General features: G+C 39.2%; 1 protein-coding gene across 1 annotated transcript in view; it reads right to left on the bottom strand.

The window, feature by feature from the left end:
* ITPR2 (inositol 1,4,5-trisphosphate receptor type 2) overlaps positions 1-27,926 on the bottom strand; it is a 482,328-nt gene that overhangs the window by 431,574 nt on the left and 22,828 nt on the right. Inside the window, exon 2 of the mRNA XM_044915443.1 lies at positions 15,543-15,613. Within this exon, the coding sequence (XP_044771378.1) occupies positions 15,543-15,613 (71 nt within the window). The remainder of the gene's footprint in view (positions 1-15,542; positions 15,614-27,926) is intronic.

The raw sequence follows: 27,926 nt of genomic DNA, 5'->3' as shown, positions 1-27,926 counted from the left end.
CAGGAATCCATCAAAATCCTAGAGGAGAACATAGTGCTGCCAGTATTAGACCATCCTGGGGATAAATCCCACTTAATCGTGAATGATTTTTTCAAGTATTGTTGGATTTAGTTTTAAAGCAACTTCTTGAATTCGTGCTTTCTCTCTGGTATCCGCAATATTTGGCTTCTAGTGCACCCCCTGGAATTCTCACCTGCCCGTGCTGCCTCCAGACATTCAAGAGCCTCACATAGACAGTGAAAAAAAAAAAAAAAATTCTGAGCCTGGGATATAAAGCTATTATGATATGAAACAACTCTAGTTTTTTTTTTTTCTAGTGGCCTAAAAAAATGTGTGTGTATGTCTGTGTGTATAAAAAAACATGGGTTTTTCTGAATATAAAACTGATAAATGACCACTGGAAAAAAGTGGGGAAATATAAAGAGTATAAAGAAAAAAAAAATCCCACCTGTTTTCATACCCCAAGGATAACCACGTTTATCATTTTGGTGTATATCCTTAGAGAGACAGGCAGTTAGAGAAATTTACCAAAATACACGCTTATATAGGCATATCATATTTTAGTAACTGGAAATGCATTTATATAAACTGTACATATAAATATATACAGTTCACATAAAACTTTTTTACACTTCACATCTTCTAATGTCATTAAATATTACCTTGAAAACATTAAATTCCCACCTAGGACACATAATGATGTAAAAATCTTTTTCCCCCTTTTGTATATTTATTCCCTCCATTAAAAGTAGTACTGTGTTAAACACTGCAGTTTCTCAAATTTTTATTTGGTTCTACAATCTTTATACTTAAAAATTCAATCTTTCACAGATATTCATCATAGGCCTATCCTGCTGTAGGCACAGTGCTAGGGATACTAAGCTGAACCTTGACAAGCACACAGAAAATAGGTATTTCTCCTGTCCCCTCATTTTGTTCTGCCTCCTTGGTATACCTGCTGGCATCCTGATTTCTAATTACTTTTCCTGACCACAGTTCTTGCCTATTCCCTGTCTATCCACTGCTCTTAACGCATGCCTTTTCCCATAGCTTACTGAAATTTATTCCTAATTCTTGCTACCTGACTATTCCTTTAGCAAACAGTTTTCAAACGTGTTGGTCTCAAGACCTCTTCACATTCTTAAAAATTACTCAGAACCCCAAAGAGATTTCCTTTTGTGGGCCATTTCTACCTATGTTTATTGTATGACAAATTAAGAACTTTACAATGCAGTAAAACACAAGCACATATTTCATTAGCCAACAGACAGGTGACAACCACCACACTTCATGTAGCCTCTGAAAAGCTCCACTATCCACTCAAGAAAGAATGAGAATGAAAAAGGCAAATAATGTCTTAGTCTCATTATGAAAAATGTTTGATCTTACAGATCATCCTGAAAGGACCTTGAGGACCCCAAGCTACAGAACCACAAGAAGGCCTTTGTTCTTCGATCTCTTCTGTTACCTGATTCACACTGTGCATTGACCATCTCCTATGGCCTGTGGCAACCACAAGGGGACTGTCTCCAGCTAGCCTGGTTGCTATACACCGTGATGGCATGGCTCACAGGGCACGTGTTAAGTGTTCCTGGTTGCCTTTGCTTTCTCTGTAAAAAGTGATTAGTTTCCAAATCCCAAAGGTTTTATTCAACTAAGTCAGTGTTTCTAGGCTACTTATAAGTTCTAGGCTATTTAAGTGATGAAACCTTGAATTCCAGGTTGTTGAATAAATTTTACTTAGGAGGGCAAGGAAGGGACAGGTAATATATCCAAATAAGACTCTAGAACAGTGCTACCAGTCCCTTGTGTTAGGATCAAAGTAGGGAACTATCTTGTTCTCCTGGTTTACATACGCATAAGCCAATTAATGGCAATACCAGCCTTTCATTTTACTAGCGATGTTGGCCAAATATATAGAAAGAAAATAAGGTGAGAAAGAAATAGGAATTAAAGAACTTCCATCGTTAATGTCTTAAGTCAAAATATTAGTTACACTGAATCGGGTGGTTTTTGCTTTGTTTTTATGTTTGCCCCCTGGACAGTCACACTGTTTTTTTTTTAACATGACATTTCAGGTATTGAATTTTTTCTTTTATATGATAACATTACAGAACATAACTCCCAACCTAGCCACACAATTAACTTTGTTTATTTTTTAAAGATTTTATTTTTTATTTATTGGTCAGAGAGAGCACAAGCAGGGGGGAGCCACAGGCAAAGGGAGAAGCAGGCTCCCCGCTGAGCAAGGAGCCCAATGCGGGGCTCGATCCCAGGACCCTGGGATCTTGACCTGAGCTGAAGGCAGACACTTAACTGACTGAGCCACCCAGGTGCCCCACAATTAACTTAGTTTAACTCCGTTCCTTCTAATATTTACCCACATCGAGGTATTTAATTATGCAGATACAATCAGAAGGAAAGTTGCATAACTGTGAAGCTTTCTACAACAACCATAGCTGTACTTGTGCTTCGATAAGTATTCTAAATAGAATCAGAGGAACGAATTCAGCAGCCCCGTTTCTAAACAGGAACTGAAACTTCTGGCATTTAGAAAATGCTAGTTTAAAAGCCAGTTTTAGCCTCCCTATACCTATGATTTCAAGATAGGACACTCTTAGATGTAATGTATGGTGATTAACATAACAATAAAAAATTTTTATTTAAAAAGCCTATTATCTTCCAGTTCCACATGTCCCTTGAGAGCCTCCAGAAATTTAAGTTTAACCACCTCTAAGTCCATCCAGTGGAAGACTGACGCACACATGCACGCACGCGCACACACACACACACACACACGCACACAGCAGCCAGCCATGTAGCAAAACATCAGAGAAGTACCAAGACTCAGCGAGTTCCTGGGGAGCCACCACTTTCATTTTCAGGACATCTATCTCTCTTTGTAGGGGTCCCCAGTTGAAAAAGGGCAAGCAAGGCTCAAGAAGAACAAGGGTGAGTCAGTGGTGCATTGCCAAGTGAGGCTGGCTCTCTACTTTTGAGGGCTGCTTTCTTAGGTTTTTACCTACTTTATTCTCTAAAAGACAGAGTTTCCAAACTACTTCCATGCATTTGTAAAACAAACAATGCCACCCGCCTGCACCGGTTTGCTTTATTCTGAAATTGCTGTATTTACCTAGAAAACCACAAAATGTAAACAAGTGCACCTGATCAGAGAAGATCTTCAAATGGCTTACTCACTAAATCAACACCTGGGAAGGAGAGGCAGTTTACTTGAACTTGAATACACAATGTACAAATCAATCTTTTATCTCAGTGGTAGCTTAAATAAGTTAATGATTAGTAAGCTTTATGGAGATACACAGAGACTTCCATACACAAAATATAACTTGTATTAATTTATTTAATACTCATAAGAGAGTGAAACAAGTATGGCCCACCTACCACAAACCATAGAAGTACAATCTTAATTCACATATACTTCCACTTAACAAATACATATATGACATTCTCCCACATGTAGATACTTTATGCTATAGAGCATGAGAAAACTGAAGTGATTTGACTTTTTAACATGCCTTTTAATATGCCTATTATATGACAAGATAAGAGAGGACAAGAGAAACGGCTTAAAAATCACTACTATCGGGGCACCTGGGTGGCTCAGTCCGCTAAGGGACCGACTCTTGGTTTCTGCTCAGGTCATGATCTCAGGATCATGAGATGGAGCCCTGTATAGGGCTCTGTGGTGGGCGGGGGATCTTCTTGAGATTCCCCCCCCTCTGCCCTCCCCCTACAAAACACACTTTTTCTCTCTCTCAAAGAAATAAATAGATCTTTTTAAAAAAATCACTACTATTTACTTCCCTGAAGAGTTTTTGAGTGAGCCATAGTTTCAGTTCTAGAAACAGTCCATGCTTCTTACCATAATGTGTTCCTGGAAACTACATTATAAAAAGAATGCACTTTCTATAGGAAATTCCACTGGAATAAAATAATTGGATTACTTTCCTAAGGAATACAAAGTTAATAATAAATATTACATAGGAGGAAACCTCTAACCCCCCAGATCATTTAGAAGAGCAAACATCCTATAAAAGTGATTAAAATAGTTACCATAGGGGCGCCTGGGTGGCTCAGTCATTAAGTGTCTGCCTTCAGCTCAGGTCATGATCCCAGGGTCCTGGGACCGAGCCCCGGGTTGGGCTCCCTGCTCTGTGGGAGTCCTGCTTCTCCCCCTCCCACTTCCCCTGCTTGTGTTCCCTCTCTCGCTGTGTCTCTGTCAAATAAATAAATAAAATCTTTTTTAAAAAATTAAATAAATAAATAAATAAAATAGTTACCATAAGGATTATTCTTTTCCCCAAAATTAATACTGTATCATGTAAATATCTGAAGACCTCACCAAGGACAGGCAAAGACATCTGAATGAATAAGTTATCTCTCCATCTTCTCACACAGCCAGCCACAGAGGCAAAAAAAAAAAACAGTCACACAAGTGTAAAGTGGGGAGACTTCATTTCTTTTTTTTCAGTGAAGTCAAGAGAGTACATCTGAGTCAACAGAACTTTGAACCACCTCAGGGCTATTCTATCTTGAGTTGGCTAAATTCATCCCTCCTGCCTCAACCTTTTCCAAAATGGCATATTAATGCAATCATACATTACATAGTTCTTTGAGACTGGCCTCTTTCACTTAGATAACACTTTTGAGATTCATTTGTGTTGTTGGGTATATCAGTCCTTCATTTCTTGTTACTACTGAGTAATGTTCCTTTATGTGGATATACCATTGCATGTATTAATTATCCATTGACCAGTTGAGATTTTGATTGTTTCCAGTTTTTGCTATAAACATTCATGTACAAATCTTTGTGTGAACTTAATTTTTCACTGCTTTCAGTTAACACCCAAGAGTGAAATTTGGGGGTCATATAGTATGTGCATATTTAACTTTATAAGAAAGTGCCAAAATCTTTTCCAAAATGGCTGTAGAATCTTGTACACCCCCAGCAATGTATGAGAGTCCTAGTTGACCTGCATCCTTGTCAACACTTAGTATTTTCAGTATTTTTTTTTAAGATTTTATTTATTTATTTGACAGAGAGAGACAAATCGAGAGAAGGAACACAAGCAGGGGGAGCGGGAGACGGAGAAGCATTCTCCCCTCTGAGCAGGGAGCCTGATGCAGGGCTCCATCCCAGGACCCTGGGATCGAGTCCCGCATCGGACTCCCTGCTCAGCGGGGAGCCTGCTTCTCCCTCTCCCACCCCCCCTGCTTGTGTTCCCTCTCTCGCTGTGTCTCTCTCTGTCAAATAAATAAATAAAATCTTTAAAAAAAAAAAAAGAATCAGCCAACGAACCACAGATTCATGAATTAAACAATGGATGCTAAGTGAGCCACTCAGTTTGGGGGTGTTTTGACAGACAGTAAGATAGAAAGAGCTGATATAATCACCTTCCCCTATCAAGTAGTTTCTTTTGTATTCCATATTTCAATACATGCTACTACCATATACTACATTGCCCAAATCTGAAACCTGGGAGAATTCTGGGACACACGCTCCCCTCACCTCCACCTCCCACCCCACTTCTACATACAATTAGTCATCAAGCCCTAATATGGTCAAATATATCCCCTTCCCACCATCCATAGCTACTAGCTTATTCCATTACCAAATTTTCTAGACTATTTTTAATAGTCTCCTAGTTGATATCCCATCCTATATTTCCAACCTCTTCATGAGAGAGAACAGTCTTTCAAAATTTCAATTCTGATCATGTCTCAGATCAGCTTAAAATTCTTTAATAGTCCTCCACTGTCTTAACATAAATAGCAAATGCCTCAGCGCGGCATACAAGGCCATGAGGCATCTGACCCTCCTCCAAGCTCATCTCTGCCACTCTTCCACATTCTCCTAAGCTTTAAACATTCTTAAAAGCCACAAACACACATGGGTCATGCCACTGCACTCCTCTGCACCTCAGCCAGAAATGTTTCTTTCTCCTCCACCCCCTTCCTTCTACTTGGTTAACAACCGCTCCTTCTTCCACAGCTCCAGCTCACCTCCATTCTTCTGAATTCCTAAACAAATTACAGTCCTCTTCTCTGTGCTTCCAAAGCCCCTTGGGCTTAAAAGCAGTACAGTTAATGGTTAAGGGTCTGGATTTCAATCAAAGTTTTGCTTCCTTTTCATTGTATAACCTTGAGCAAGTTACTTAACTTCTCCAACCTCAATTTCCTCAGCTATAAAATGGTATGTGCCAGAGAATGTTACCCCTCACCCCCAATATCCATTCCCTTCTTCCTTTCAGTAACAGAACTCCTATTAGGTAGGCACGTGGCCAGCCCACTAACCACCACATTCCTCAGCCTCCTTACAGCAAAATGTGGCCGTATGTATTTGTTTCCTGTGGCTGCCAGACTAAATGGCTACAAACTTGGTGGCTAAAAACAACAGAAATTTATCCTCCTGTCATTCTGAAGGTCGTAAGTCCAAAGTCAAGGTGTCGACAGAGCCATGTTCCCTCTGAGGGGTCTAGGAAACACTCCTCTCTTGTCTCTTCCACCTTCCGGTGGCCCCAGGTACTCCTTGGCCTGTGGCAACATAACTGCATGCTCTGTGTCTGTCTTTGCATGGCCTTCTCCTGTGTGTGTGTGTGTCTTCTCTTCTTCTGTCTCTTACATGGACACTTGTCACTGGATATGGAGCCCACCTGGGTAATCCAAGATGATCTCATCTCAAGATTCTTAATGTAATTATATTTGCAAAGACTCTTTTTTCCTCACTAATAAGATAACATTCACAGGATCCAGGTATTAGGACATGGACTTACCTTTGGGGGCCACCATTCGACCCAATATGCCATGTGACAATAAAGTATGAATGCGAGTGATATATGAGGTTCCAGATGTTCCTGAAAGAAAAATCTACTTGCCCTGGATTCCTTTTATCCCCTTTCTTTCTTTTTTTTTAAGATTTTATTTATTTGAGAGACAGAGTGAGAGAGAAAGTGAGCAAGGAGAGCAACAGAGGCAAAGGGAGAGGGAGAAGCAGACTCCCCGCTGAGCAGGGAGCCCAACGTGGGGCTCGATCCCAGGACGCTAAGATCCCAACCTGAGCTGAAGGCAGACGCTTAACCGACTGAGCCCCCCAGGTGCTCCTCCCCCCTTTCCACTGACTGGGAAATGGTGACAAACGGAACAAATTTGGGAGCCATGTGTTGAGGATGGTAGGGTTGCCAAGATGGTTCTGATCCACTCACCTAGGAACTATGAAATGAGAGAGAAATAACTTCTATCTTATATAAGCCATTGGTGGTGGTGGTTGTTTTATTTCTGGTGTAGCACCTATCTAATTCATGCAGATATACTGTGTCAGTAATAATACATACCTCTTAGGGTTATGTAAGGATCACATGGATTAACAGAAAATGAAGCATTACCTGACATATAGTGAAAACTAAACAAATGTGACATCCGCAGTGGTAGCAGGAGAGTAGGCTTGGTCACATTTCAGTATCATTGGCTAACTTGTCTATCTCCTAGAAGACCAAATGTATTGGGGTAAATGGCTGAGTGCTTTCTTCTTCGCATTATACTTGAAAGAATGCCAAGTGTTCTGTCACTGTTTGAAAAGAAGATGCAGTTCAGCTTTGCAGACTATTACCCTAGGAACTACTTTTATGAAAACGTTCATCCTCAGCCTGAAAAACCTAGATCTCCCTTCCTTGTGGGTACAAATTTTTTAAGCTACAGGTCAAATGCTATCTTTATTAAGAAGCTTTCTTCATCTCTCAAAACAGGAAATTAAAATCTCCATCCTCCTACAATACCTTCACCACACTTTTTTATTTAGCCTTTATCGCTTCCACCTTGTGCTGTAATTATTTATATATACATCTTATCTCCCTCATTAGATTATAAATTCCTTGAGAGCAGCATTCATTTCTGACTCGTTTGAACCATACCAACAAGTTCACATACTGCATTGCACACAATGGATGTTGAATAAATCTCTACTAAAAAGTATCCCAAGACCTGATAATGTTGAAGAACACCAGCTTGAAACAAACTTGCCTCACCTCCTAGCTGGTAGCTGTGTGACCTTAAACATGTTACTTCACTTCTCTAAAGTGTAGTTTCCACATTTGTAAAATGGGGCTATTGAGAATTAAACACGGTAACATGGATAAAGGTCAACATAAGCACTCAAAGTTAAGAAATTCAACATTTAGGGCACCTGGGTGGCTCAGTTGGTTAAGCGACTGCCTTCGGCTCAGGTCATGATCCTGGAGTCCCGGGATCGAGTCCCGCATCGGGCTCCCTGCTCGGCAGGGAGTCTGCTTCTCCCTCTGACCCTCCCCACTCTCATGTGCTCTCTTCATTCTCTCTCTCTCAAATAAATAAATAAAATTAAAAAAAAAAAAAAGAAAGAAATTCAACATTTAGGGGCGTCTGGGTGGCTCAGTCATTAAGCGTCTGCCTTCGGCTCAGATCACGATCTCAGGGTCCTGGGATCAAGCCCCGCATCGGGCTCCCTGCTCTGCGGGAAGCCTGCTTCTCCCTCTCCCACTCCCCCTGCTTGTGTTCCCTCTCTCGCTGTGTCTTTCTCTGTCAAATAAATAAATAAAATCTTTAAAAAAAAAAAAAAGAAATTCAACATTTAGAACTTTCTATCTCAGAAAGAGTAGTCTTGGCTATTAAAATTCTAACAAAGGGTACTTACTCAATACTTACAGGGAATGTAGACACGTAACTAACTTCATACTCAATATTGGAAGGGAGACTTTTACACGAGCACTGGCAGCACAGGAAAATCAGCCCCTTGAGAGATGATTAGAAAGTGGGGGAGTCACCGCTGTCCTAACGCCATGAAACACACACAACACAAGTGTTCGTTTTCTGCCTGTCCCTTCTTGCTCTTAAAGGAGAGAACTAAACTTCACAGCTTAGAGCCACAAATCAAAGTCCGTGTGCCATATACATTTTAGATACATAATTAATTGTGTGATTGTTGCCCTAAATAGCGATTCGTGAGACTTCAAAAGTAGTCCTATTTGACCATTCAGAACCACAGCAACTGCCTCCATCCAATACAGACTGAAGCATCTTACAGCGCCAGCACTTTTACAATCCTGACCAGCTCCTAAGGAAGCAGCAAAGAGGAAAAGCAATCTATTTTCATTTCAACCTTTGGCCCTTCTCTGAAACCTCACTGAGAAGAGTAAACTTATTAACCAGTTTCCACTGCTTCTTAGAGTTTAATAACATGGACTTAGCTGTAGAAGGTTCTTAGTATGATGACTTACCACATACACACAGGGTCGGTGCAGCAGTAACATTCAACTGGAGGTTTTAAAGGGGTTTTTTTTGCATTAATCATGTAATTTTTGGCTTAGAAATCCATTGGAATTTTCTAGACTTCTTTGTAGGAAACTACAAAATGCTATAACCTAAAAAAACTTCACTTGATACATGTAGAAGTTTTCATCTTCTGCTATTCACCCTACAGATTAATATGTTAAAATGCACCCTTGACACCAATGAACTTAAATCTAGAGGACTAGATTTTAAGACTATAACAAAATAACATGTCTACACATTGCTTTATTATAAAACAACTAATCAGCCAGCGACTTTGTTATATGCTGGGTGGTGTTAAGATCCCAAAAAAGGATCTGACGACAGACCTGAAATTATATTGTCTTTAAGAAAGACTGTTGAATCACAGACCTGTACCTCTGAAACAAATGATACATCATATGTTAAAAAAAAAAAAAAGAAGAAGAAGAAGAAGAAGATAGCAGGAGGGGAAGAATGAAGGGGAGGAAATCGGAGGGGGAGACAAACCATGAGAGACTGTGGACTCTGAGAAACAAACTGAGGGTTCTAGAGGGGAGGGGTGTAGGGGGATGGGTTAGCCTGGTGATGGGTATTAAAGAGGGCACGTACTGAAGGGAGCACTGGGTGTTATACATAAACAGTGAATCATGGAACACTACATCAAAAACTAATGATGTATGGTGATTAACATAACATAATAAAAATAAAAGAATTGCAATTTTTTCTAGAACTTTATTCATTCATTCAACAAAAATTAATTCAGCACCGACAATATGCAAAGCACTGTTCTTAATCTTGGTAATTCCCCAGAAGGCAAGGCTATCACAGTCTTTACCCTCATACAGTTTATAGCCTAACTGCAGGGCTTTCAAATAAAGAAACAGGTGCAGCTTCTGAGCATGCACAAGTAATGTGACTATGTGTCTTCAGGCCCAAGTTCACTGACAACTACAGTGGACAGTTTCCAGCATGCTAACAGCCTCCAACCCCCAATTCCCCCATCTCTCTTCTCTTCTTGAAAGCTTTCCCTGACTCTTGGAGAACTGGCTCAGCTACAAGCAGGAGTAGCCCAGATGTATGTTGTGGAAGAGGGTGATAATGCCTTTTTAGGGGCAACCCGTAACCCATAGAGGATGGAAGTTGGCCCCAGCTTTTCTGTCCTTGGGCAGGAGATTTGGAGGCATGGTCCTCATGGAGTCTCAGAGGGCCCCAGCAGCACTGAGTTCCAGTTGCCACAGTGATGGACGGTAATGGACAATTTGTTGCCTTTTCTTTCCCTAGGCTCACTTCCCCCCATTTCTTCATCCATGCTTCCAGAGATCACCTCCCATGTCTTCCAAAGTCTGATTTGTAGAGACTCTAACACAATCATACTCTATTTCTCCTCAGAGATATTCAATAACACTGGAATAACACATGGATTCAGAGGATCACACATCTACCTTTTACCAACTTAACAAATTTCAAGGTGTTGTAAGTCTGGGAATTTGAATAAATAATTTGGATAAGAGTTAGGATCTGAGAGAGAGAGAGCTAGAGTGAGAGACAGAGTGAGTGGCAGGCTAGAATAATAAGCCAATCAATGCTAATAAAATGAAATGTAACAGATTCTCTACTTGCTTCTAACGTACCAATTATACAGCACAGGAGGAGGAAAATGAGGATTCAGAGATACAAATGAAAAGCGTCAGGAGTCTGGGTTTGACTAACAGCTGGAGGTGAGTTAGGGAGTCCTGCCCAGGACTCTTGGGCCACAAGCATAAGATCCCAAACAGAGGAAAATCCTCATCATACTGCAACCAAATGTACTATGTTCTCTTCTTTCTACACCTCTAAGGATTACATTGACAAACGGGAGCCTAACCAGAAAACAAACAAAACAGTATAATGAAAACTAGAGAAATCACTGTGAGGAATTTGTGAATGGCCACAAGTGAAAGACTTTTAAAAAGTAAGCCTGTAGAAGGAAAGATCTGCAGAAATGTGATCATTCTAAACAATACTTCAAAGGGCTGTCATGTGGAAGAGGGATTAGATTTAATCTATGTGGGTATACAGAACCACTAAGTAAAACTTATAGGAGAGGATAATTCAATAAATAGTATGGTAGAGTGATTAAAAACAAAAAGCTCTGGAGTCAGTGACCTAAAGATGGCTACATAACTTCTTTATACTTAACTCTGTCAACTGCAAAACTGGGAATAGCAACAATTTCCACTTTATAGGGTTATTTTTTTTAAGATTTTATTTATTTATTTGACAGAGAGAGACAGAGCGAGAGAGGGAACACAAGCAGGGGGAGTGGGAGAGGGAGAAGCAGGGTTCCCGCCGAGCAGGGAGCCCGATGCAGGACTCGATCCCAGGACCCTGGGATCATGACCTGAGCCAAAGGCAGATGCTTAACCAACTGAGTGACCTAGGTGCCCCCCTCAGTGGTATTCTTCTCAAAAACTTAACCCCAGTCTAATCATGAGAAAAACATCAGGCAGACCCCAAATGAGGGGACATTCTACAAAATACCTGGCCAGCATTCTTCAAAAGTATCAAGGTCATGAAACATGGAAAGACTGAGGAAATGTCAGAGACCAGATTAGACTAAGGAGCAGGATGACTAAATGCCCCGTGGGGTCCTGGATGGGATCAGGGATGAGGAAGGGAGAGCAGTCAAAAAACTGGTGAAATCCAAAGGAAGTCTGGAACTTAGTCAATAGTAATGTACAAATGGTAATTTCTTAGTTTTGACAAATGCACCATGGTTATGGAAGATGCTAACACAAGGGGCAACTGGGTGAAGAGGAACCCTCTGTACTACTTTTATAACTCCTCTGTACATCTGAATTTATTCCAAAGTTTAAGGTTTATCTCTTAAGAAAATAGGCAGTATTTAACCATGAGAGGAATTATGCACTGACAAGAGAAAGCCACTGTGCTTCTGTTAATATTAGTCTGATTACGTGGTTTCTACTGAAAAACAACTGTCAATCAGGTTTTAAATAGCCCTTGGGAAGTTATTGTTAAAACTCAGTTTCCGGGCGCCTGGGTGGCTCAGTTGGTTAAGCGACTGCCTTCGGCTCAGGTCATGATCCTGGAGTCCCTGGATCGAGTCCCGCATCGGGCTCCCTGCTCAGCGGGGAGCCTGCTTCTCCCTCTGACCCTTCCCCCTCTCATGCTCTCTCTCTATCTCATTCTCTCTCTCAAATAAATAAATAAAAAAAATCTTTAAAAAAAAAAAAAAAACTCAGTTTCCTCAGGGAGCCTGGGTGGCTCAGTCAGTTAAGCGTCTGCCTTCGGCTCGGGTCATGATCCTGGAGTCCTGGGATCGAGCCCCACATCGGGCTCCCTGTTCAGCAGGGAGTCTGCTTCTCCTTCTCCCCCTGCCACTCCCCCTGCTTGTGCTCTCTCTCTCTTTCTCAAATAAATAAAATCTTTAAAAAAAAAAAAAAACTCCGTTTCCTCTTTTCATACATGAGGCAATGTGACACAGTCAAAAGAATGTTTTGCTGCATAGTTGTGTATATTGGAGAGAATCACTTTAACCCTTTTGGAGCTCTGGTTCCTCATTCCAAAAACTGGGGGAGTTGCACTAGATTAACTTTTAATTGCCTAGAAGCTCTAAAATTGTATGGTTCACTCGGACAAATAATATACTGAGAAACAAAAATCTTTTCAAATTAATTTGAGACTATCATTTGTATGGCTGAGGCAAGAGGAACTGAGGTGTAGCGGAACCACAATATGCTATTGTTTCTTCACCTTATCTAAAAAGTAACAATGAGGGAGGGTGCTCTGGAAACTTGGCTGAGGAGTCTGAAGACCAAGGCAAGCCCATCTCAGGGCATTATCCACTGGGACTCTGTCATGACGGGGTTCCAAGAATCATCAGAGAAGAGTCAGAGCTTTAAGATAAAAGGAAACCCTCAATCCCCAGAAGAAGAAGAAAGGACTCTCCTTCTCTGATGATGAATGGCATAAGAAAAATGGGTTAGTCTTCAACTAGAGGTAGAAAATCAGAGCAAACTAGCAAGGACAATGATGGAGAGTATTAGATTACAGGAAAAGCCAGCCTTCCAAGGGCAGGATGGAGCACCTCAGTGATTCATACTTTGAACCAGTGCCCACCGAATAACATGACACCAAGCATCTGTATATAATTACCTACTGGGTACAGAGTGTTACCACAGGGCTCCCTCAAATACACTAAAATAATCTTCACGCTTTAAAACAATTCACTTCACTGGGAAAGAGGAAAAGAAAGAAAAGGTGGCCACAAACCCTGAAGGTTATCTTTGAAAGATTAATCTCCCCTGACCGCCAGAGGAGTAAGACTACCCGATCGCATGGCGGTGATGTGTGGAGCGACCCTGGGAACCAAGTTCTATCATGTGACCCCAGGGAACGTTTGGGTCTCTCATCCAAAAGCATCTAATGTCTAGCTTTTGGGATGTCTAGGATGGGCAAGTGCCTGGAAAACAAGGAAAAAGTAGAATCCTGTCCTCGAAGAGAGTACAACATAAGAGCAGAGTCAAATACGTTAAAAGGAAATACATTATGCCTTTCGATGATAAGTTAACCGTCTTTTCTATAATGATTTAAAACACTTCACTTTTATTCTCTGGGAAGATTTCGAGCCTCACAAAGCTCTGGTGGGGGCAGGGGGACATTGTTCTTGTTATGACCCACCCTTGCTCTCACCAGCCAACGACAAATGCCCTTTGAGGCTCAAAGTGGTTAGGCGACCTACTTAAAATGACACAGCCAGTGAGCAGCACAGTCAAAACCTGAACCCCATGCTTTTTCCTGTTACAGAGACAGATTTGTTTTCCCCGTTTGCCTTAGAAACGCCACAGCACTATTTACTCATCAGTCGCACTGCTGACTCTCCTCGCTGGCAGTTTTATGGTGAGTCTGTCCTCAGTGAGGGCCGTTGAGGGAACACCTCACTTGCCCAGAGTGAGGGGAGAGTCCCTACTGACTAGTTTCGTGGGTGCTTCTAATGGGCAGTGTCTCTCCCACGGCGGGTTTTATGTTAATTTCTCCACATGGAGGAAAAAATGGGAGTTCTCCTTCAAAGTGACCGATCTAATTCAAAAAAAATATTTATTGGGCTTGTCACTCCGCAAGGTTCTGAGTATAGAGAAAATGAAATATATATGATATTCTTATAATGAGAATTGGGTGGAAAAGTGTCTGTCACAGGGAGTGAAACAAGGGAAACATTTGCCGAATGTGAACATCCTGACTTGGGTCTGGGACTCTGGGGAATCCCTTCCACTTTCTCTCTCTGGAATTTTATCCCGCATTAAAGCTGCTTTTCACCAGTATGAGAAGGAATGCTTCCACAGTGTGTTCAAAGTGAATGCTGCTTTAAAATTATTTTTATTATTGTAAGTACACACAAACTACAGAATTGATTTGAGCAAGCTTTTAACTGCTGATTTTAGTTTGTCTATGATTCTTTGCAGATTCCATTAATCCGTCCTTCCTAACAGTCCAGTTACAATCGGTCTCCTATTATGGCCCATGTCTCAGTTGATATTATCAAGCTAACTCTAAAATTATACTTAGAAAGGAGTTCTAAGACAATTATCTGTTATTACATGCCATCCAAAGTGACATTTTATTTTTTTTTTAAAGATTTTATTTATTTATTTGAGAGAGAGAGACTGAGAAAGAGAGCATATGAGAGGGGGGAGGGTCAGAGGGAGAGGCAGACTCCCTGCCGAGCAGGGAGCCCGATGCGGGACTCGATCCAGGGACTCCAGGATCATGACCTGAGCCGAAGGCAGTCGCTTAACCAACTGAGCCACCCAGGCGCCCCCAAAGTGACATTTTAAAAGCTACAAGAACAAATCACTGTTACCCTCCTGGAGATTTAAGATAAAGAGCTGATAATGAAACACAAACATTTATAGTATAATTGTCCCAGGAATACATAAATAAATATTTGGCTGTATTTATTGGTTTGGAAAGTAGCCTTTCAGAGTTCATCATCAAGATTTCCCTTCAAGAGACTGACTATTGTCCAGCAAAACAAAAATTGAAATTACTCTTTCCTTGTAAATCTTCAATGTGTAAAAGAAGAAAAACAATGAAGAAATTTTTGAAAGACTTTTCAGTGGACATATTTATACGTGAAAGTGTCACACTGAATAAAGTTTTAACATGACTTATTTTAAGACACAAAAATAATCTCATGCCCTTATGTCATATAATAAAAAATATATATATTTATTTCTTACCTCTGAATTTTTTGGGAGGGTTGGCGAGGTCTCCTGCCTCCGGGTGCACGACACATCTGTCATCCACTAACCTAGAAGACAAAGCATGTTGACGTTGATAACCTCATCATGTTCATAAAGCACAGACTTCATGTGGCTACTGTATAAATATTTACAAAAAGTATGAATACCATTTTTCACCAAAAAACTTTTTAACAATCATAAATTTGTAAAAAGATTTTGTTATAAAGATACTAATTAAAGCAGGGTTTATGAAATTGAAAATTTTGGTTAAGGGGAAGGAAACAGGTTAGGTAAATCATGATATAGACAAATGATGGAACACTGTAAAGCTATTTAAAAGTTTATTTTTAAAATGCACTGGCCTGCAAAATATTTATAATATGTTTATGAAAATAAGTGGTAACAAACCAACAAGATATCATATATATTTAAACACACACCCACACACCCTCTAAACATACACATATAAGGAACGGAACACAGACACCAAATTATTAACAGTGGTCAGATTACATAGTTTTGATTTTCCTTTATTTTTTTCCTGTGTGTGTGTTTGGTGGGATATTTTGTTTGTTTGTTTGTTTTTTAACAAGGAACGTGTGAGCTCAGGAGATCGGGCTCACAGAAGGACCATAAAATGGGTGGTAATGAGATATCCTGCATTCAAACCCTGGGTCAGCCGCTTCCTAGCTAGGTGACTTTGAGCCTCCCTCTTTATACTGGTATAATAAAGATACCTACCTCATAGCATTGCTAGGACAATTAAATGACCTAATATCTCTGAAGAACCTAGTATGGTTTCTGGCACATAGTAAGCCTTTAAATAAGTGTTTAATAGATAAATAAAAATCAAGGAACGTGGGGCACCTAGGTGGCTCAGTTGGTTAAGCATCTGCCTTCAGCTCAGGTCATGATCTCAGGGTCCTGGGATGGAGCCCCACATCTGCCTCCCTGCTCAGAGGGGAGCCTGCTTCTCTCTCTTCCCTCTCCTCATTCTCTGTCTCTCTGTTTCTCTCAAATAAATAAAATCTTTAAAAAAAAAATCAAAGAACTTGCCTGCCTTATTCCTTACCATACAGTCTGCTTCTAGAAGAATGCCTGACACATACTAGGTACTCAGTGAATATTAATCAAATGAATAAATCACCCTTATAGTTACAAAAACATATTTAATTCCTATTAAAATATTCATTAGAAGCCAATTTCTAGGACAATACCAAGAGAGAAGCTCAATCTCTGACCTGAGAGCCAGGAGACGTGAACCTCCTGTTCAAAGAGAATTATCTAACTACCAAACCTTATTCACTAATATTCATTTTCTTCATTGGCTAAGTGGTAGGAATAACTGGATTTTTTTTCCAGGATATTGTGAGAATGCATGTGAATTAGTTCTAAATTTATGAATTCATTTGAAAGGAGGTGCCCGAGTTGCAACAAACAAACAAACAAACAAAAAAAAAACAAGCAAACAAAAACCCATATAACCAGAATCACTAGTATGCATCAACTCAGCACTGAGTAAACCCCAATTTGTGATCAATTGTCCCCTTGAATTAGGATGACTAACTAAATCAAAATGAAACTTTTGGTTCCTGATTTGTCTGGTTACCAAAAGCAGACACTTCCTAAATCACCAAATTTTTCTATGGCGTCCAATTTCCACAAAACAAAATGCTAACTTGGTCGAGCAATATGGTTCTTTCTTTGATTTTTTTTTCATATATACTTCATTCACACTGGTTTACTAACATGTGGTTTTACAAGAGTTGCCAAGCATGCAAGATATTCCTTTTAAAAGTCTTTAAAACTGTTTTTCTTAGAAACAGGAAGTCATATTGGGTCAAGAGAAAGTAAACACAAACCTCCACAATATCCAGCTTCAGCCTAGAACACTGAATGTGAAAGGCTCAGAGAGTCCTGAGAATGTCACAACAGAATACTTAATTTTTCTTAAGTGCTACGAATTAAAAGCTCTTCTAATTATTTAAGACGTGTTAAGAATTCAAAATATAACGATCAAAACAACCATAATCTTTTTTAGAACACATAAATATTATATGAAAAGCAGCATTGATGTTCTACTCATTCTTTGTGCCTACCCATCCCCCAGAAATATAGACCCCCACTATAAAGCCCACTACGAGTCCCTACCTGCATGGGTTAATCATCAAGAGGAATGAGAAAAACTGAAGCTATAAATCAGATCACAGTGCATTTATGTAAACACTTATACCTCTCCTCAATTACATGATAGCCCAGATTAAAACATAATAACTAAGAATGACTTCAGTTCTAAGAATTGGTCCTATTCTTTATAGACAAACATCTGTGAAAATCACAAAATCATTCCATCATAGAGACTTAAATAATTGCAAATGAAAATGGAAGAAAAGGAAGGACGGGATAGGAAGGGGGAAAAAAGCAAGGAGTGTGAGTCTGTTACAAAGACACAGACCATCACTGATGCTAAAAGCTAAATAGGATTTTAATGGCAGTTATTGGCACAACGTCTTCATTACTCCCACAGCCTCTTCTTGAATACCTCCAAGGTCAGAGTAGCCATCATTTACCATCTTTCTGATAGCATGAATATCAGAGAGGTGTTTTATATGGAGGGGAAATAGCACCCTGTGTTTCCCGTTACTGCACTTATCACATTTTCATTAAACTGCTTGCTTAATTGTCTGGATCTTCCAATAAATTACAGCTTCATGACGTCAGGAACTGAATCCATCTTGTTTACTATTATATCTTTGGCAACTTCGAGCATGAGTTATAGTAGATATTAAATATCTGTTACATGAATAAGTTAGTCAGTGAGTAAAATGAGACTTGCTTCCCAAATAACCTTCTCTTCTTAGTCCCAGTTCTTTCCTCTGGAACTATGTACACTAAGTTTTCTTTTTCTGGGATGAATAAGACTATTTCTCTCCAATTCTTTCTCACAGGGATATTTATCAGGGAGCTCAACATCTTTTCATACACCCCAAGTGTCAACATCCCCCTTAAATATGATCCTAGACTATCCGCATGAGTCCAGATAGGCCCTCCAACGAGTGCTCCACAGGGGACTCTTGCCTCCTTCCTTCTGATACAATGCTTACAGTTATGTGTCCTCAGGTCATGGCAGCTTCCGTGGCAGTCAGGCCCACCTCTGACTCTCACTGGGTTTATAGCTACACAAGAATCCCAGGTCCTTTCCATGCATCCTGCCATGCAGGCTCACCCACCTGCAGGCTCACCCACCACTGGAGCAGTTAACTTTTATGACCTAAGGACAAGAATTTACAATTGAATAGGGATTAATACAAAGTTCAACCTTTGGCCTATGGGCAGAAATTATCTAAAAACCATTATCCCATCCCTAGCTAGTTCATTAAGAGACCCTGCCGTGATTACTGCCCGTGTTAATCGCTCATACACAGTATTTTCTAAACTTGGCTAATTGGCTAGACCATGTGGGGAGTTAAAGTAATAATCATTACCATAACACTAACAACAACAACGAGTTTCTTTGGTCCAGATCTACAGAATCAAAACTTCTGGGGATCAAGACCAAGATTCTGTATTTTTTTAAAAATCTCTCCAGGGGCGCCTAGGTGGCACACTCGGTTAAGCATCGGACTCTTGGTTTTGGTTCAGGTCGTGATCTCAGGGTCATGAGATCGAGCCCCAGGTGGGGCTCCACGCTCCTTGCAGAGATTCTCTCCTGAGAATCTTGAGAGAATCTTGAGATTCTCTCTCCCTCTGCCCCTCCTGCACTCTCTCTCTCTCTTTCTCTCTCTCTCTCAAATAAATAAATAAATCTTTTTAAAATCTCTCACCTTCCTTAAATGGATCAGGAGTACCTGTTCTGCATTCCCATAGTACTCTAGGCTATCCTCTATCAATCAAACTTATCACACTCCATCATAATTTTTTTTATACGTAGGTCTCTAATGCTATAAATGATAAGTTCCAAGAGAGATCATTTCTGTTTTGCTCACCATAATATGCCCAACTTTAAGCATTAGACCTCAAACATGGAAGGTGCTAAATAATTATTAACTGAGTGAATGGGTGTCTTTTTGAATCACTGAATAAGTCAATAAGGTTATTTTTGGTAAGTCATAGAAACAGTAAAAATAACTGGAACCAATAAACAGTTGCCTAAAAGTAGATATAAGGAAGGGGTGGGTAACATTTCCCATCCAGATGTGTTTCAGAAAATTATCAAAAATATCAAATCCTGAAAGAGGCCAAGATAGCCTATTTTAAATAACTATAACTCATATAGCCCCTTTCAACCCAATTAAAAAAGTCTCAAAGACATAAAGTTGAGCTTAAAAGAAGCAAGTCCCAAACTAGTAAATGCTATATAATTCCGTTGATATAGAAGGCATAAATTGGCAAGACTAAATAGTAGCTATTTCAGAAATATGCATGGAGTATAAACAAATTATTGTATAAAAATACATGGCTATCAGATTTTTTAAAAGATTTCCAAAAGAAAGCAAATTATCCTTTGATCTCTAGTCCCTTATTATTCCACCAACTGTGAAGAAAAATGTCACATAGTAGGTAAAATATGTTAGTCATGTGAAAAAAGGGAAATCTTACAAAAATGGAGTAGGGAGGATGAAGGGGAGATTGGAAGAGGAGGCCATACCACTCAAGGTCAATTACATGAAGAATTGTCAAGTACAGACTCCAACAAAAAAAAAAAAAAATCAACAGGAAGAATCATCAATTACAGGCCCCCAAAAGGAAAGATGTATATACTGCGTCTTCTATAAGAAATCAACCACCCTTGAAACTCAGCCATTGAGAAACTATCATCACCCTGGACTCATGCTTTTCTCCAATGGACTTTCCTTCAAAACCATCCCTCTCAACTTCTTCCTCCTTCTCCATAAAATAATGGTCCTCTCCTTTGTTTGTTGGACTTGCCTATGGTTTTGCCACAGCCTGCATGACCCAAATTGCAATTCTGTTATTCCCAAATAAACCCAATTTTGCTGATAAAAAAACTTTTATTTTTAAAGTTAACAATCGTTATCTTTTTCCTTCAGAAACCACAAAAGAAACTATTTCTAGTTTGAATACTTTGTAAAATAAGTATATTATTTTCCTGATGTTGGCCTACCATGTGTGTACCATTAAGTGATATAGTTCATTTCTGATGAAATCCACTCTGAAGCACATTTAAACAAAAGGAATTTAGGGAGAAAGAGAAAGTGGGGAATCCACAATGGATATTATCAAAAACGTGTACTAAGAAAGGGGGTTAGGATTGTGGCTAAGTTCATAAGCATGATGGAATTGCCCTCAGGATGCCTAGGTGGCTCAGTCCCTTAAGCGTCTGCCTTCGGCTCAGGTCATGATCTCAGGGTCCTGGGATCGAGTCCCACATGGCATCGGGCTCGCTGCTCAGTGGGGAGTCTACTTCTCCAACTGCCTGCCACTCCCCCAGCTTGTGCTCCCTCACTCTCCCGTTCTCGCTCTCTCTCTGACAAATAAATAAATAAAATCCCTTAAAAAAAAAAAAAGGAATTGCCCTAAAAGTACTTGACCAGAACTTGACCACAAATAACTTTATCCCCAAATCTGGGTTCATTTTGCCAGCCATATAAATTTCTCTCTTAAATTCTGCAGTCCTCTGGCGTCTTACCTAAACTATCCATCCTCCCCACAAAACCCCACCACCTGCCATCCCAAAGCCCCCACAACCCTGGCACCTATTCACCTCCCTCTTTCACCTTCATTTAGAAGCAGCACAAGAACAGAAGAAAAAAAAAAAAAACAAAAACTAAGTTTTAATCCTTGGTCTGCCACTACAAAACCAGCTGTGTCTACACTGGTCCTTTAACCTCTCTGTACCTTATTTCTTAAATGGGGCAGTTGTGATCTCACAAGTTCCTTCTTTTTCTGGTTTTTGTTTGTTTTTTTTTTTCATTTCTCCTATTTTGTTATTAGAGCTGGCTTGTGGTATCATTCCTTAATAGCAAACCGACACAATATTTTCAGTGTAGTGTGAATGTTTAACTGTTTAGTATCAATGTTTTTAAGTTGATGTATTATTTTATCATTCCAAGCAAAGTACAAGTATGTGATTTTGTTCTGTTCACTCATCATTGTCTCAGAACATGGTGCCAAAAGATCTTAAGATCTTGCCATTTAGTAATATGGACATTTTGTACTTATAGGACTTTTGTACAATTTGTAGTTGCCCAAGTAAGGAACCAACCTCAAGCCTATAGATTCTTGTTTGTATGTATGCCTGTTAATTTGTCTCATAATTCAGAGTAACTGAACAGGAAATTCTTCAGATGTCCAATCTCATACCTTATAACTGATAGGTCTCATGAACATAATCCCTGCACAAAGCCATAAGCAATTCAAATCATGCAAAGAGAGAAATAACCATTGCCAAAACTTTCTGCCAAAAAGTGTTCTACTTTATAAATGCAAAACAGATGCAACATACCAAATTCACTCATAGCTATATTCCTACTTTGCCTGTCTATAATGAAAAGAAGAATTAATTTCACTTTTGTTTGCCATTTGAAATGTGTGGTTCCAGGCACCTGGGTGGCTCAGTCAGTTAAGCGTCTACCTTTGGCTCGGGTCATGATCCCAGCGTCCTGGGATCAAGACCCACATCGGGCTCCTTGCTCATCAAGGAGCCTGCTTCTCCCTCTGCCTGCCGCTCCCCCTGCTTATGCTCTCTCTCTCTCAAATAAATAAATAAAATCTTAAAAAAAAAAAAAACTTTAAAAAAAGGTTAATGTTCTCCTTAAAAAAAATGTGTGATTTCTAAAAATTAAACCAACAAAATTTAACAGTATCTTCTTTTATTTTCTCCTTTTAGATTTCTTACTACAGTAACATTTTTTACTAACACAAATATTTTAAGCTTAAATATTAAAAGTATGCTTAATTCCATATTGAAGTATTTCAATCATACACAGGTTGGTGGCTGCTAATATTTCTAAAACTGGTTTCTTCCAAAGTTGAAATTGTGCTTGCTCTTAGGTCTTTAAAATGTCTACAGTTATTTTTCCATGAAAAAGACCAAATCAATTTAAATCACATATAACTTATAGCATCAACACTAAATGTTGAAGTACTACTGCACAGAAACCCCTAAAAGACTGGATGAATCCTTGTTAAGTTTTTCAATGATTGCTATCACTTAGCCTGAGTGACTTAAAGACCTTTAAAAAGGGCGGTATCATGTGGACTCCAAAGGCAATGACGTCTTGCACATATTAACCTTTTTAGAAATCACTGCAAGAAGCCATCATTTTGTGAAACAATTATCTTCAGAGCACAGATGCTGATGAAACTGGAGGGAGGGGGGGAGAAGATGGAGAGATACTAAGTTACATGTTGCCTTTCAAAGAGAAACATGTACCTGACTATGATTTCAGAGAGGATTTGTCCATATATTTTGAAAGCTTCAAGCCCTAACCCACTTTTTCTTCTCGGATCTTCCGAAGTTCTGCATCTAACTTCCTCTTCTTGATCCTCTCTCCCCTCTCTCCCCCTCTCTCCTTGACCTCTTGGAATCCAGTAATGTTGCAAGTCAGTTTGTACAGCATTTTCTCCTAGTCTGCCTATTACTGTTTTCATAAAAGTCAAAAGCATTTGCAAAATGCCTTCCTCAGGATATGAATGAGCATCTCTACCAGTTGAGATCAAGTATTTAGTGATGCTGAGTTGACCTTGACTACTATCAGTTCTCAGTCATCTGCCGAGAGCTAGAAAATCATTGGCACTGGTAAAAGTGACTCACGAGGCAAAGTTCAGGTTCAGATGTTTACGCCTATCAGATTGACATTCCTTTCTAAGTTTTGGCCACCAAGACCAATTTGGCACCATTTTGGAGGTGTTCTCAGGAAAAAAAAGTCATAAAATGGAAAACTCACCCTAGGGACACTCTTTTCCTCCAAGTATAGACAACCTACCCTACCCCAGGTTTCTACTGCTTTTGGTCATTCACACCTTCACATAGTTATTTTTTTTATACTTTGTCCAGAGTTTATAACTGTTATGCTGTAGATTAAATTCAAAGAAATATGAGCTTAAAAATTTTTTAAATCACTAATAAGACAAGGCAACAAACATGCATAAGCAAAAACAATAGATAGTGTAATTATCAACTGAAAAATATGAGGTAACTATTATGAATGTTTTAAGACAAAACGGGGCGCCTGGGTGGCTCAGTCGGTTAAACATCTGACTCTTTATTTCAGCTCAGGTCATGATCTTAGGGTCCTGGGATCGAGCCCTGAATCTGCCTTGTCACTCAGCGGGAAGTCTGCTTAAGGATTCTCTCCCTCCCTCTCCCTCTGCCCCTCAGAATGAAATAGTCCCATGGTTCTGAATTATACACAAATGAGTTAAAATATCAATTACCTTTATACTTTCTTTTTTTTTAAGATTTTATTTATTTATTTGACACACAGAGATACAGTGAGAGAGGGAACACAAGCAGGGGGAGTGGAAGAGGGAGAAGCAGGCTCCCCATGGAGCAGGGAGTCCGATGCGGGGCTCGATCCCAGGACTCTGGGATCATGACCCAAGCCGAAGGCAGACACTTAACGACTGAGCCACCCAGGCGCCCACCTTTATACTTTCTTAAGTATGTAGAGTATAATTTCTTTTAACTACTGAAACAACAGAAACAGAGTATATAAATACAGAAGGAATGGAAAGAGAAGAAAGGAATAAAAAGAAAAATAAGCAAAACATAAAAAAAATTTAAGAAACAATAAAAAGAAAAATAAGCAGAACAAAAAAAATTTAAGAAAAAAGGAAAAATCAGGGAAAATTATGATTAATATAAGGCACAAAGTAAGAGGATATAAATAAGTCAACAATAATCATAATAAATTTAAATTTTTAACTTATCATTTAAAAGACAGATTTCCCCCCCAAAAAAGCAGATTTTTGGACTGGATAAAAAAATCCAACCATGTCCTACATAATTATAAGAATCATCCCAGAACATAAGGATAGAAAAAGACATAACAGGGGTGCCTGGGTAATAGCCTCATATTATATCAAACCAAACTTATAGAACTACAGGGAGCAATTAACAATAGTAAGAGATTTCAACACACTTCTCAACCACTGATAGGGCAAACAGACAAAATTTGGTAAGAATGCATGCCTTAAAACCCATAAATAACAGGCTTGACCTAATGGGCATATATAAAACATGTAACTCCTCATGGAAACATATAAAATTCAAGAATTGGAGAAAGTATTTTCTTTTGAGCATATATGGAACATTAATATACCAGGTCCCTCAACTGTTTTCAGATTACTACACATGGTTTTCATATTTCTACTATACTTGTAAAATATAGCTTAAATTTACAGGTTTTTAAAAATATTATTCTCTTGGCTCATAATGCACTTATGTTTAGCTAAAAAGCCCATACCCATCCATCCTTCAGAGGCAGAGGGTCTCCTTCTATGGTCTCACCATATTTGATATGCACCCTTACAAGCTGATATTTATTACTATTCTACTTCTAAGATACAATGTCTCTAATAAACAGTGAGATCCTTGAGGACTGCAAGAGGAGTATATTCTTTTACATTCATTTATTTATTTATGAAAGTAATCTATACACCCAACATGGGGCTCAAACTCATAACCCCGAGATCAAGAGTTGCATGCTCTTCCAACTCAGCCAGCCAGGTGCCCCTTGCAGGAGTATATTTTTAATCTTTACATCCTCACTATGTAGCACAGTGACTAGCATGTAGTCAGTACACAAAAAATAATTCAATGAATGAATGGATCAGGAAGGTCAAGAAGCCAAATTGCAAAAGACAAAATGAGGTTGATGATGAAAGATCATAGGCAGGAAAGATTAAATAAATATGTGATAATGATAAAACGAACTGTTCATCCTTGGCTTATCCCCTCAGCAAATCATACAGTAACATTTAATTATACATTCTAGAAGTGGATGGCTAAAAGAGACCTTAAAGAGTAAGCCAATCAGTAAGAGCTCCTAGGCAAAACAGAACATAAGTTAGCCAAAAATATTTCCTTCTTTGGAAATCTTCAAAGCACAGTGCTATTGGTGATTAAGTTTTATAGCTATAAGGACATGCCTCTTCCCTGTTCCTTTAAGTGTGCTACCTTCTCCAAAAGGAGATGAATATGAGATCCATCTACAACTGTCTGGCTAATCACACATAAAAGAGAAACATATCTAGGAAGAAACAGTTGGCAAGAGAAGTTCCCTGGCCAGAAAAACCTCTGGCAGCTATAGACCAATTCCCACAATTATTCTAGCATGAGAAACTGGATTTTTTTTTTCCAGAAAGTTGGAGGGTATAACAATTGCCTTGTTAAAAATACAAGCAGATGACTCTTGTTTTGAGTCAATAAGGATCTGGGACATTTCTAAGAACTACCAGGAAAGGGAAGAGCTCAAAACTCTTAAAAATTAACCTCCCAGAGACATAGGTTCCAACATTTAATTTACAGTGGCTAAATGTGAATAAACAGGAGTTAAAAACACACACACACACACACTGATGTCATTTTAAAGTCACACTTATAATTGGTAAGGATGGAATCAATGGGCATAAGACCCCCTTTTAAGCCTTTTCTGTGCAGGAAGAAAATAATCCCAGACTTATTTGTGTTATTGGCAAGGGTCTAACTGTGGCTGAAATGAGAGATATATCCTCTTTTGGCGTGTTTTAATTAAAAAGTAGAGACCTCTGTGGGATGGAGTAAATGAATCCTTACCTGAAAATAATGAAGCAACGCACATGACCTCTGAAAGCAGAGCCAAGTGAAGGCAAAATCAAAGGTAAAAAAAAGAAGCAGATAAGTCTAACAGCTGAAGAAAGCGACGCATGCATGCATTGAATTATTTCCCTTGTTTCTAGGTTAGACAAAAAAAAAAAAAAATTCCAATCCCTGCAGACAGAAATAGTGGTACTCTTAAGTTAGATGTTGTATTTAATACCAGGTAATGAATTTATCTCTAAATGCAAGGATAATCTTAATCCTAATAGTAATTCTTCAGAGAGTGATAATCATAACCACAAATAAAAGTTCCCAAGGAGACATACTGACTTCTGCTAGAACAGGACAAAAGTGGGATAGTAATAAATTTAACAATATATGTTTCCTTTTAAGATTCTAATATCACAATTGTACCAATTTCATACTAAATACGTGATGTTGGAAAGTTATTTCTCTGGCCTAATTATAAAATTTAGATCATACTAGTATTAACTTTATAAAGTTGATTTGAAAATCAACTAATCTGATAATGCGAAATGCCTGGTACAAAGTTAACATTCACTAAAGGTTAGCCATCATCATCATGAACATTATTGATTATAAATGCCTAGCACAAAGTACATACTCAGTAATTATTAACTGTCATAATATTCATCAACATTACTATTTATTATTACTCTTAACTGCTGAAAGAAGTTGACCAGTAAGGTAATCACTTCAGAAAAAATTTATTTAAATCTCTTCATCAGGAAATTCATTCCACAAATATTTACTGAGCAGTTACTATGTGCAAGGCATTGTTCTAAGAACAAAGAAAACCAACACTCACTCTTGCTGGGGGTAGCAGGGAGTAGACAAATAATAAACAATAATAAATCCATAAATTTTATAGAGTGCTAAGGGATAAATGCGATAGAAAAAGAAGAAACAGGGCGCCTGGGTGGCTCAGGTGGTTAAGCGACTGCCTTTGGCTCAGGTCATGATCCTGGAGTCCCTGGATCGAGTCCCGCATCGGGCTCCCTGCTCGGCAGGGAGTCTGCTTCTCCCTCTGACCCTCCCCTCTCTCATGTGCTCTCTCTCATTCTCTCTCTCAAATAAATAAATAAATCTTTAAAAAAAAAAAAGAAAAAAGAAACATAAAACATGCTAAAAGACTTAAAGGACATGAGGAAGATATCTGCATTCCAGGCAGAGGGAACACAAATGCAGACTCTCCGGTGGGAACCTGTTTGGCGTATTCGAGGGCCTGCAAGGAAGACATCGTGGCTGATAGCAGTGAGGAAGAAGGTAAGCTATTGGAAAGGAGGTCAGAGAGGTCAAGGATTCAAAGGCCACATCCTATAGGCCTCCTAGGTCATAGTAAAGACTCTGGCTTTTACTCCAAGTGAGACAGGAGCCACTGGAAGGAGCAGAGAAAGGTCAGCGTGATCTGGCTTATTTCTAGAAAGATCTCTCTGGTGGCCGGGCTGAGAGCAGACTGGTGGGAGTGAGGAAGGTACTACTTGAGAGACTAGCACAGAAATCCAAGTGAGAAAACACATCCATAAATGTGTTCCATACAAACTATCAATACTCTAACTGAAAAGAACAGCAAGGAAATTCAAAAGAGATAAAAA

Source organism: Neomonachus schauinslandi, chromosome 5 (genome assembly GCF_002201575.2).
Source record: "Neomonachus schauinslandi chromosome 5, ASM220157v2, whole genome shotgun sequence".
Taxonomy (NCBI): domain Eukaryota; kingdom Metazoa; phylum Chordata; class Mammalia; order Carnivora; family Phocidae; genus Neomonachus; species Neomonachus schauinslandi.
The sequence above is the reverse complement of the archived record's forward strand: the minus strand, read 5'-3'. Positions and strand labels throughout refer to the sequence as shown.